Source organism: Trifolium pratense, linkage group LG2, assembly GCF_020283565.1.
Source record: "Trifolium pratense cultivar HEN17-A07 linkage group LG2, ARS_RC_1.1, whole genome shotgun sequence".
In the NCBI taxonomy this organism is placed as follows: Eukaryota; Viridiplantae; Streptophyta; class Magnoliopsida; order Fabales; family Fabaceae; genus Trifolium; species Trifolium pratense.
In genome coordinates, this window is record NC_060060.1 from 53,897,771 (window position 1) to 53,910,578 (window position 12,808).

At 34.7% G+C, this 12,808-nt stretch overlaps 2 protein-coding genes across 3 annotated transcripts; one reads left to right on the forward strand and one right to left on the reverse strand.

Annotated features, from left to right (window-relative positions):
- Window positions 1–752, forward strand: LOC123906238. The gene has a single exon (XM_045956103.1). The coding sequence runs from the start codon at window positions 107–109 to the stop codon at window positions 566–568; it is 462 nt and encodes a 153-aa protein (XP_045812059.1). The 5' UTR covers window positions 1–106; the 3' UTR covers window positions 569–752.
- Window positions 753–1,942: 1,190 nt separating this feature from the next.
- Window positions 1,943–12,068, reverse strand: LOC123906239 (LMBR1 domain-containing protein 2 homolog A-like). 2 transcript variants are annotated; one of them, XM_045956104.1, is made up of 14 exons: window positions 11,456–12,068; window positions 10,268–10,347; window positions 9,212–9,370; window positions 7,695–7,908; window positions 7,096–7,182; window positions 6,865–7,004; window positions 6,207–6,287; window positions 6,026–6,090; window positions 5,374–5,546; window positions 4,217–4,347; window positions 4,018–4,105; window positions 2,897–3,110; window positions 2,683–2,786; window positions 1,943–2,511 (listed from the first exon to the last, which is right to left on the reverse strand). In XM_045956104.1, exons 1-14 carry the CDS (start codon window positions 11,621–11,623, stop codon window positions 2,053–2,055), a joined length of 2,163 nt encoding a protein of 720 aa, XP_045812060.1. In that variant the 5' UTR covers window positions 11,624–12,068; the 3' UTR covers window positions 1,943–2,052. The 2 variants fall into 2 exon arrangements, with proteins under 2 accessions (XP_045812060.1, XP_045812061.1); XM_045956105.1 differs by lacking the exon at window positions 11,456–12,068 and having other exon boundaries at window positions 9,212–9,348.
- Between the last annotated feature and the right edge of the window lie 740 nt (window positions 12,069–12,808).

The following is a 12,808-nucleotide window of genomic DNA, read 5'->3' on the forward strand; positions in this document are numbered from 1 at the left end:
TTATTGTTGTATTTCAACACATTATTTCTTTGACCAAACATGTATTATAAATAAACATAACACACGAGCACATTCATATCCAATCAAAAAAAGTTAGAATTAAACAATGAATCAAATGAATTGGTGTGAATTAGAAGCATCAAGAGTAAGGTGCAAAGAGCATCCAAATGATAAACAATTACCAGGTGTTTGTTCTTCTTGTTTAAGAGATAAACTTTCACAGCTATATACTAAGAACCCTATTGAATCTCTTTACTATTGTTCTCCTTCTTCACCTGCTACTCCTCAAGCTATTGATGATGGTTCAACAAATCATGGATCTTCGCGTAGTAGACGCTTTCGTCGGAATGCTTCACATGCGACCGGTTCGGCTTCTTGCATGATAAGTTTTAATCATGCTTTGAATTTGAAGAAGAGTAAGTCGCTTGCTGTTGTTTCGAGGAATCGAGTTAGAGATAGGGATGTTGTTGGTGGTGGTAGGGGAAGAAAGAAAGATGGCTTTTGGTCCAAGGTACTAAAACTAAGGAGAAAGGATACAGAGGAAACTGTGGTGAATTCAAGGACATGAAGGTGGATATGATGTATATGGTTACATATGCAGATGTATCATATTTTGTTTGATGATTCATTGTGGATCGTATTAGAAATTCCAGTTTTTTTTGTTTAGGTTATTGAATTGTATACTATGTTATTGTTTTTATTTTATCCATCAACATAAATGGCAAAATCTTAAGCCACTAGGTTAGGTTCGATACTCAGCTTCGTTGTAAAAAAATAAAATAAATGGCAAACTTTTGCATTCTTTGAATCATCCATGTGTGTTATTTTGCTATAATTTTAAGCAGACACAATTGATTGAGTATAAGTGATTAATATTTTTTTTAAGAGTGAATCATATGGGAGAATCCAAATTCAATCCATAGGGAAAATAACTTATTCTAGGTGACCAGTGACCGGCGACTTAGCGGCGGGGTATGAGGTGGTCGGTGACACGACGACTGCTGGTGAGGCGGTCCGCAACAAAAAAATGACGGCAGCTGACACGGCGATCGACAACGATGGAAAACACCCAGCAAGTTAATGATAAAAATGTGAAAAGGGATTGTGATATTGTTTGTACAAGTTTGGTCAATGGTTGTAAAAGGGGTTTATGGATGGCTGTAAAAGTTTTATATTGATTGAATAAATGAATTGGTTTTGTTTTCAAATTACTATGTATACCAGAAAAAATAAGAAACAAGAACAATAGTATTTGATATTGTATCACTAAATCAAAGCATGTTGATATTGCTATTGCAGCGCTGACAACCTTGTTTTGGATTTTTTTATTGCAGATTTTGTTGTGGAAGAGGAAGAGAAAGAATAACTTTATTGTAAGTATAACATGTATTTTTGCATTTTAGTTTATCATCCATTGGGTTGATTTAATGGCCAAGATTTAGAGGAGAGAGATGGAGACAATTGAGGAAGGAGAGAAATCGAAGGGAAAAACACTCTCCAACCACCAACTGAGTTCGGATTTACAAGACAAACAAATATTAATTTTTTGTCATCTGAAACTATACTTCTGACTTCCTAACAATTTATGTCGTCCGAAAATATACTCTAAATATATTAGAGGTTTTTTAATAGCTGAGTCACAGGCAGCTCCTCGGAAAGCGATACGAGCCACATGCAGGGAAACTTGCACGTGTGGAGGGCACGATGAAAAGTAATGTCTGAAATGAAACTATGAATACAAGCCCGGCAAAACATCAGTTATGCTGTCTACTGGTACAATTTTTAAGTATTGTTTCTAAATTCTAAGGATCAGCTAGTTTGTGTTACATTGATTTGTAATGTATTGAGTTTCTATATTGTAGCCTATTTTTTCATCTTTAGGCTGCAATGGGGAATTCAGTATTGTTTTTCTAAGCAGAGCATTAAAAATTTCCCATATCTGTACATGATAATATGGACCTGCATTGTCAATCCAAAATAACACTTTACACCTGTAAGTTCTTGCCAAATGATGAATATGACCTAGAAGGAATACAAGTATCGGTTTACATCTCAGTCCTCGTCATTGTAAATAACTTGGTCCAAAGATGGCTGTTTGAGTCTTTGAAATATCTCATCGAGGGACTCAGATGAGGACACACGAGAGACTGTATTTTCCTCTGTTTGCCGTATAGGTAAAAACTTTTTGGCCCCTATGTTGGACTTGAAACTTTGAAAGCCCGTCTTCATTGTTTGCCATGTCGAAGCCAAACCTGAAGATGGTGCTCCAGCTGAATTTCTAGAATTAGTATTGCCTTCATCAAGCACAGAATAAGATGCTACCTTTTTCTCTTCTGTCTTCAATTTAGATAATGGCCCACCCTGCGCTCTAATTTCAGCATACTTGTTGCTTATGGCTTCTCTGCTCGAGCCATATCTTCGTGTCTCTTCATCCAATGTTTTGGATATACCTCCATTCACTTCTTCGGTAATTAAATCGGAAGTTGTCTTCAATTCAACACTGTTCCTCCCCTGAAGAAACACAGGGTATAAGATGAGTAATACTATAATACCAAAAGAAAGTAGTAGTTCCAAATGTCATACATTGCAGCCAAAGAACGCATTAGGTTAAATTGGATATGATACATAACAGAAAACAATTGAGACAGCATTGCTTCCACTTTTTGAGGTATGTCTACATACCCTATGATTATTGCCCGACTCGATATCTAATCCATTGAAATTCCTTGCAAGTGGAACAACTTGCTCTTCCCCGATTTTGCGCCCTTGTTCAAGCCAAGACCGCTCTACAAATAAAACAGAACCAATCAGTCAGCATTCATCAAATCATATATGATTTATCATTTACCAGATTGAACTAAAGTTTTAACAAACAATGGAAATTTTCTTTTGATACCTTTTTGTAAAATAATTATGCCGGATGGATCCAAACCATCCATATCCTCAGCTTCGGTTTTAAAAATATATCTCTTCCAGCTCCCCAGAAAATCAAATACTTTGTCAAAGAAGTTGCTTGCTACCAAAAGTGTGTATGTAACCATAATAAGTGGATAAATTTTGTTAAACTTATCCCCAAATAAAGGGACGGCATTGTCAATATTCCCCATTCGCTGCAATCATAGATAAATTGTGCAGTAAGTTAAATAAAAGAAGGAAAGGTGCAAAAATGTTCTTGGGAAAAAGATCAGATAATTTAGCAGTTGCTAGCTAAGTCAAGCACAAATGAGAGAAGTTATAATGAAACAAATATAGAAAAGACGTGTAAAATAAAAACAAATTCAACAAAACTAAGAAAAATAGGTTATCTTATGTAGGACAAAAATAGAAACAGTAAGAATGAAATAAACTTTCGTCTATAAATTTAATGAAATAATTGAGTGCGTTATGGGAGTGTTTGCCCAGCTTATTTTGGACTTGTCTACTCCTTAAGATAAGAAATTGTGCCAAACAATGTTTGAAGAAAGCCATTAATAAAAAGTGCAGCTTATTTCACACCAACGAAAACACATGGAGCTTCTTAAAAAGCTGTTCAATGGGACTTTTCTGGAGCTTTTGCGGAGCTTCTTGAGGTGTGGCTACTATTCGAATCCCACATGCATATGAAATGTTACATTTTAATGATATTTTACTTCGCATGCATGTTAGCGCTATGTCTTTGGTTGTGTCACATGGCCTCACTTCACATGTCCCTGATAAAATTCTTTCGCAATTGTTCCAATAGTTTACAATTTAAAATAATAAAAACTTTGTACATAATGAATTGTGGAAACAAAGCATCAGGTGTCAGTAGAATTAGTACAATGACATATTATGAACAATACTAAACTTTAATCTCCTCTTGATGGTTTGGATAATTAAAAAGTATTTTGATGTTTATGCCAAAGAGATAACCATGAAAAAGAAATAACATAACAGACAGTAATACATGGTATCACATCCGTGTACAGTTTTGTTAGATTAGACAAGAAAAATAATACTTTAAAGGGAATTGACAGGTCAAAGAATTCATGAGACTACCTTTTCAAATATAGTTTCTTTATCAGGACCAAGGCGAATGAGGTTGAGGAAGTTGTATGATACAGGGGGGGCATAACGGGCAACCATCCTGGAAAAAAAATAGGATTTAAATATAACTGGTATTCATTTGAGTATTTGAAAACATAGGCAACTCAACAAACAAATACGAGCAGTGGCAACATAAAAATAAAAAACTTACGAGCATATCATAAGCAAGTTAACTGAGCTGGTCTGTCTGGGCGTCAGTGAGTAAAACATCAACATTCCGATTTTGAACAAAGAATAGTATGTGCAGATGCACATGTACATGAGTGGAACAAAAGCAAATGCCTGCACAAGAAATTAAAGGTTAGTGATTTCATACAATCTCACAATCACAAAGATCAGAGTGTGAACAAAAAATATATCACGGTACATGATTCACATCATTAAAAATAGATCGTTATATTTTCCAGTTAAGGGATACTGAGCTCTAAATTGGAATGAATGCATCTGTGATGCTAAAATAGTTGAGCAGAAGTGCAGAACATTGACATGAGATTCAAAAGAAGTTTGTCTTCATTTCAAATAAGAAGTAGCAATGTAGAATCAAAAGCATTTTATTGAAGCAAAGACACATTATGTGAGATTCCATTAGCAATTTGTTTGCATAAGATGTATGTCCCTAAGCCAAAAGAACAGAAATTTTATTTCATACGAGAGACAGACACACCCATCCCAAAGAACAGAAATTTTATTTCATAAGAGAGACAGACACACCCATATTAGAAGAAAATCGCATATGATGTTGACCAATACATGACAAAGGCCATCTAAATCAAAAAGAAGTTTATATGAGATGGGATAGATGTCAATTTTGTTTAAAATGTTATCTGATTTCCAAAGTTTTTTTAAAATGTTATCCTGATATTATGTAACATCTTAGTTTATCTCCTAGGATTATTTATTATGATTTTCTTCCTAATTTTCCAATTTATTTAGAATTAGGAGGGGACATGTAACCCTATAAATAGGGGTTAATGTTTAGTCTTTTGTATCAAGTTATTATCAACAATATTCAAAGTTATTATTATTTCTCTCCTCTTCTTATCTAACTCCAATAACTTTAACAATTTCACAACAAAATCTTCACCGAAAACTCTTTGAAAAGGTGAAAAATATTTTACATGTATATACAGCATTTCAATGTCCAACATAGGAAGAACAAAAAACTCCAAGAGTCTACCTGCACAAGCATGTCATGTGTCCCGACATATTTTATAAGAATGTAGAAGCACATTTTATATACATACAGGCACACATACATATAGCAAATGTTCATCATATGAAATAAAACTCTCAACAGAATTGGTCTACCTGCACAAGCAGCTCCTGTGTTCGAACGGATTTTATAAGAATGGAGAACAGTGATAGATCAATGCTAGGCAGCAGAGTAGCCTCTGCTAAAAGAATTGCAACAGACATGATGCCAAGTAAAATAGCAAAGCCCTTTTCAACTTGCTTCCTTAAAATGCATTTCCAAAAAAATTCTGCAAAGAAACACAATTAGTTCAGAACCAAAATTTCAATGCCTCCAACCAAAATATTCTCTATTCAAAAAAGAAAGAATGAGGATTTATCCTTGCATGATCAAATAATGCAAAATAACATGTACCAAAAAACCTAATTCGAGAAAGGCTAGCTAAAAGTGAGATAAAACTCAAGAAGCTTTTATGCCAAAAACAACATATGTATGAGCAAATATAATGACTTCTCACTAGGTTTGTCACTACTGTATTCAAATTTCTCTTATTTCAAAACCTAAGGAGGTCAATTTATACATAGTAAATGTCTGAGCAAGTCGAATATAGAGCATTATATTTTGTTAATATATTATTATTATACAGAAAAGGTAATGTTCACGAGGCATCATAAAAGAAAGAGCATTGCAAATAATAATAAATAAAAAAAAGAAAAGAAAAAAGTCCAAGCTATTCCAGATACAGTGGAGAAACATTCTCGTAGTTACCCAAAGTATCAAATAAGGACCCCAACTTGCCAGTCCGATCAGGTCTGATGCTTGAATTATATTCCCTGAAATTATAGCATGAAAATTTGGGTAAGGTGAGGGTTCTAGGACTGCAATATACTATAGGATATTAAAATATCGTCCCAAACCAACAAAGCAGAAAACAAAATTCGGAGCAAACCATCCAGTTGAATTGCGGCGTTCATAATTCTTTATTGTATCTTCCAACTCAAGGGCTTCCTGCACATAAGTTATATACTCACTGCAAAAGCAACAATATCAAATAAATTTTGACTATCGCTGAAGGAAATCTAAGGTGCCTTTGTTGTAAAGATTTGGCAGAAGTAATCTGTGAATCAATGGAAAACTAGACAAGAAGTATATGAATCATTCTGAAAGAGACAAGAAGTAATCTACTTCACCACTATAAAGAAAGCTAGATTTTACAAGGTATCTTTCAATTAATAGATGCTAGGAAGCAAAGATGGAACTCTTCATGATCCAAGTAAAACCAAAAGAATGAAATTAATGAGCATAATTATTAATTAGACCAATTGTAAGATTCAGTAGTACACAAAATTAAAAAGAAAAAGACATCAAAAAAGTATAAGTGTGTGTCAAGTGAAGAAACATATCAGAAATTGGATTTTCACTAATATAATGAATAAGATGTAGGCATTATCAGTGACATGCAGAACAAAAACAAATAACTAAAAGATCTATTAAATATTTTCCTCATTGTAAAAACACAACAATTGAATTTACCATAAATGCTGTACAGGATTCAAGAACACATGACACCACTAGAGACCAAATTGATCACATCATCACATGCTTACCTTTTGTATCTATAATACTCCTCGCGAGCATTCCGAAGATGACGCCTTAGTTTTGCCATTGACTTCTCATCTGTATCGTAATCCATATCATTTTCCCCTAATTGTCCACCTTGCGGTTTGAAGGACGGATCTTCTCTAAACTGAAAAATTGAAAGTTATGTCTAAACGGAGATAGCAATACAGATTTTGTACCAAAATCCTTAATCAAATAAGGTCTCAAGTGCTCAATACCATTTGAGCAAGCATATCGTCAATGACATTCATATAAGGTCTCAAAGGATCCCGCTTGGACATCTGCTTGGAAGTTGCTTGGGCAACCTATACAAATATACAATCATTAAGTTCCAAGAAACGTGTCTGTTTTGGGGGCAGGTTGCAAGATTACTTTGAAAATAGAGCAACTCAAAAGCAAGCAATTCTTATTTTGCATCATAACCATGCCATGATGCATATTTTCTGCTCAGTATGAGTTTCAAAATTAATATTTCCAATGTATATGGAATTTGAAAGGAAGCCAACTGGTTTAAGACAGCTAGAGAAGGCGGTTCTTTTTAATAACACTACGACACGAATCATAAACAAGAAAATGTGGTTCTATATTCTTCAAATCGAAAGAATAACAAATTTTCCACACTGTATATGTGCACTAGGAAAGCAGCCACAACCAAGCCTTGTCTATTTAGACTGTAGATGGCTTGGTTGCATAGACTAAATAACTAAGTTGGCCTCTATTAAAAACCAAAACATTCTATAGATCAATTCACAATAATGTCTTCTCCACAGTAAAATTGCAAAATATATTTTACACGCAACTTGAATGAAACACTTACAACAATAGCATTTGAAAGATCTTGGTGGGCATCATCAAGTTTGACAGCCATTTGGGCAATTTTGTGGGAAAGAACTTTCTGGCGGGTGGTCCAATCAGCATTTCTCCAAATGCTTTTAGGAATTTCACTTAAACCAAAGCCAAGAAGAAATGCACCAGTAACAAGTCCAAAAGTATTTGAGCAAGTCATGGCAAATCCCATAAGACTCCCACCCCTGCTTACAGAAGTATCAAACAACTATAAATCATTCCTAAAAAAGAATGGCTTCATTTTAAAACTGAAAAGTAAACAGACAAATACAAGTGAAAAAAGTCCTATTTCATGCTAACTTGTCAACCATGACAAAAAATAGACAAATAGTTGGGAAGTGAGCAGATATTTATGAGTTTATGACTTGACAAATAATACATGCCACTGATTATCGAGAGCCATGACTTACATATACAATTAAGATCTGTAACTTTTGTATTCCATGAGCCTAGTTCACACTTGATCGAAACACATGCTTACGATTATGATTGGATTGATGCAAGGAAAAAGAATGGAATGAAATCATGATAGGTTCCATTGTTTGGATTTTTTGAAAAAGGATTGAATATAATGGAACACGATGAACTTTTTCAAAAATAAATGGAACACGATGAAGTGCACTTCATCCCGTTCCAACCAATACCTCAATTTGTCTTCCCCTACAACTTGAGGGTATTGGGTTGAAACATTTTTCTCCATTCCATCATAAAAATATCCAAATAGTCCATTTCACTTTATTCTGTTTTACCTTGATACGCATCATTTTATTCTCTATTAGATATCCAAACACACAGTCTAGAAGTTCCTGGTACTGAGGTTCAACACTACTGGAACACCCGACCACTTCCCCCTCCCTTCTCAGGTCTCCTAATGTAGACCCAAAGGAAGTTGGGCACCACTCTAATGGCTTTCCCTAGCCCCTGCATAGTTTAGTACCCATAAAAACAACTATACTTTATTTCAAATGACCTCGCAACTTTTTCATAATGCATTTATCTATATTATTGTTTACTCAAGATCTTATTATATTGAGATTTTTTTTAACACCCTCATAGAAACTGTGTTAGCCTCACAGAGTAAATGCACAGATGTCAAAAGACTAAACAAATTAGATTGAAATCTGAACTTGCAAATGCAGAGCTTTATCGGACAGATAACTATTTTACAGAACTCTCTTAAATAATCTCATTATTCACAGACACATGCACAGGCTCAAGTTAAATTTCAATACATCAGGAGAGAGAGAGGGGGGGGGGGGGGGGGGGGGGGGGGGGAAGAGTCCAAGAAGCAATGATTTGGAGCTAACATGATGCTAAAATCAACAATTAACAAAATCTAAGAATTTGGGTTGGGCCTAACTCAACCCTTACAAAACCGGCTTTCAAGGCGAGGATTATCCCCACTTATAAAGTTATGTTCAAGCCATATGTCATCCAACGTGGAACTCTTAACATAAAACAATTAAGGCTAAGAGGATGAGAACTAACCAGGTCCTGTGCATCATAATGAGAAGAATAATTCCGAAAAGACCAATGGATCCCACAATTAGATAAAAGACCAAGTTAACATGTACACTAGTCTTCAATCTTTCTGATACAGTGAAATCCCCAGCATCTTCAAAACCCTGAATAAGGGGCACGACAGCCCTGCTTAGGATAAATAATTTAAATATGAGGAAATTGCATCTCTGATCTGTAAAAACTAATTAAATATTTCCTTGCAATATCATGATTAAAATGTAGACAAGCATATTAAACAATTTAGAAATACACTGCATACACAAAATAAACAAAATTTTATGTAATTGTTATTCATTACTACTTCCGGTGTAAGTGTAACCCAAAATCTGTTTTGTAGTAGAAAAATGTTAACATACATTCACACCTGAGTGTGTTTGATTTGTTAAAGGGTAAGTACTGGACAGAACAGTACAAGACAGAACAGCACAACACATGACAGAACAGCACAAAACAAACTTTTGAGATATTGAACATTTTTTTGTCTTATACGATATTTTGTTAATAAAATGGTATTTTGGCATTTTAGACAACTTGTACTGCGGACAAAAAGTTGTGCTGTGGTTTAGTGAGGTACAAAAAATTCTGTTTTTGTCCTGTCCATTGCTTCCCAGTTTGTCCAGTTCCTGAAACAGTTTTACAATCAAACACAGTACAACTACAGTTGTCCTGTCCAGTCCCTTATTTTTTAGCGAATCAAACGGACCCCTTATGTATAAGGAAGTTCAATACTAGAGATACCAAAGGAACACAACACAGCATAAATATATTCAAATTTGTTGATGATTTACATTAAATTGTTACTTCGGCTTGATGACATTACAAAATTAGATTAGATACATAACAAGGTGTGCAGTCCACAGACTAATAACAAGGATCCTGGAGGAATGTTTGAGTTTAGGTCATTGAGGGAGCAAAGCAATTATCCCATGATAAACCAAACTAGCTGAAAGACTTTGGAGTAGGCAGAATAAAAGGATGTGAAAGTGATGCAAACATATAATCACAAACTTTAAATTGGCGTACCAAGTAAGCAAAAATGTACTCCAATATGACCAGCTCCAAAAGAAAGAAATACCTCCATTCTCATTGTGAGAAGCTATCGTCTGAAAGTTTCATAGAAACACAATTAATAAATGAAATAATGCACACACATTTATTCAATCAACCACAACTTTTTTCACCTTAAAACAATATAAAGTTCCAAAAATCTACCGCTCGAAGGAAGAATAAAAAACTCATTATTAGCCAAATAACAGTCAAATTGAACCGAATAGGAACGAAATGCAGCAGAAAAAAACTGATTTAACTGACACAAGCTTAAAAACAAAATAAAAAGGCATGAAGATGTCTGGTCAATACATATAAGGAGGCAGCACAATTTTTGTCCAAATTTTGGAGTTTTGACACTAACCTAAAGTACATCATTCCAATGTTATAAATAAATAATGATTAAATTTTTCTCCTAGTTTCTAGCTCAAAAACCAACTATTCACAACTTCACCATGTACAATACAAGCCCCTTTTGAAAGTTTAGGTTTCCTCTAAGACAAATAACATTATTAAGGAAGTGTTAACTATAATCCACGCACTCACTCTTGACCACCACAGGCATGTGCGCTGCCGCCGGCTCAGTTCGGTTGGGTCTAAGCTTTGGCTGAGTGGTGTATTATTTTGTTCCATTGTTTGTCCCCCGTGAACATAGCTCAGTTGGTAGGTACATTGCAATATGTAGGGGTTGACATTCAAACCCGGGATTCCCCACTTATTCACCTTAAAGGCTGAAATCCTGACCACTAGGCTACTTGACAAAAACAACAACAACTATAATCCATCCTCTTTGCCACTCACCTCTATACACTGTTACCTCTTACCAGCATCTTTACCCAAGGCCATACAAATCTCTCATATAACCCATGCATTCATTGCTCAGTTGTAAAGCAAACCAAGTAAGGGAAGAACTAACCATACCTACAAAAAATGTTTTCAATTTTGTTTCTAATTTTCTATACTAATCAAACCATCCAATTCAACATTGTTTTTCTAGCCATAACCTTCAAGAGGAAAAACATGCAAAAAATTCCTAAAATTCCATTACAACAGATTATATAGCAGAACAATTGAAGCTCAAAATTTCTAATAAAAACGAAATCAACTAATGTGAAATGATAAAAAACAGAACTGAAAAACAAGGCATCGGAAAAGAAACGTTACCGCCCAAATATCAGCAGGGACAAGAATGATGATCGAAAGAGAACAGAACCAAGTATATCCAACGGTGAAAAGCACGTATCGAGGAACATCTGGACCAGCGAAATACCTCAACGTGAAAAGCACCATTCCCGTTGTTAGAGGAAGCGAGATCAGGTAAAACACCCACATCTCTACCTCTCTATTACACAAACACAAACGCACTTTACCAAATCAGTAACACTGATCGGAGAGATAGATTATAGATCGAATAATCGATTGTGAAATTGGAATCGCAGATACGAGGTGGCGATTGTAGCAGCGCCACCTCTGGTGCGACACACGTTGCTTGAAGCAGGAGCTAGCGTCTTTGTTTTGGGGTCAAAATTGGCGGTTAAGGTGAAAATGGTGTGTGTAGGGTTTAGTTGAGTTAAGATTGTTTGGCAACGCGTTTGGAAAAAAGAACTTCTTCTTCGCTTATGCTACAAGTGTTGTTCTCCTCTGTGTTAAGTTTTGTCTTTGTTAAAACGCTTATAAATCGTAAAGGTAAATTGAACGGAAAAGTTCTTATTTTCTCGTCGGCGTTCAAGTTTTTCTTTTTCTTTTTGATTAATTGAACCAAATTCGGTAAAATTATACTGCAGGTGTTTTATTTTATTTTTTTTAACATTTTGGTTTTTTATTTTTGTAATACTTGATCCTTTATTTTTTATTTGTAATACTATTATCCTTTATTATTTTTTATTTGTAATATTTATGTCCTTTATTTTTTATAAATAAATAAGATAAGGACCAAAATGTTACAAAAAAAAAAGACTAAAATGTTACAAATAAAAAAGATAAATGACCAAAGTGTTACAAATAAAAGATAAAGGACCAAAATGTTACAAAAAAAATAAAGGACCAAAGTGTTAAAAAAAAAAAGATAAAGGACCCGCAGTGTAATTTTGCCAACCAAATTCTGACCAGGCATGTTAATAAAATTTATATATGTGGGTACCCGCCCAAACCATACCCATTTTGACGGGGAAAATCCGAGTTGGCTGGGTTTGGGTTCGGATTTTCCCCGATTTCAAAAGATGGGGTTGGGGGGAAACGTGTACATTGATTCTCACCCCGAACTCGTCCCCGAACCCACCCCGCTTATACTAAAAATTAGTAGTATTAATTTGTAGTATTTATTTGTAGCTTCTGAACTAAAGCCTTAAAACTCAACACCATTATTGCAATAGTAAAAATGTGAGAGTTTTGAAAGGAGATGAATTGATAAGAGAGTGAAGTTGGTACATTCATTCAAGATGAAGACATGGTTTAACTTGGAAGCTACAAATAAATACTATTGCAATAATGGTGTTGAGTTTTAAGGCTTTGGTTCAG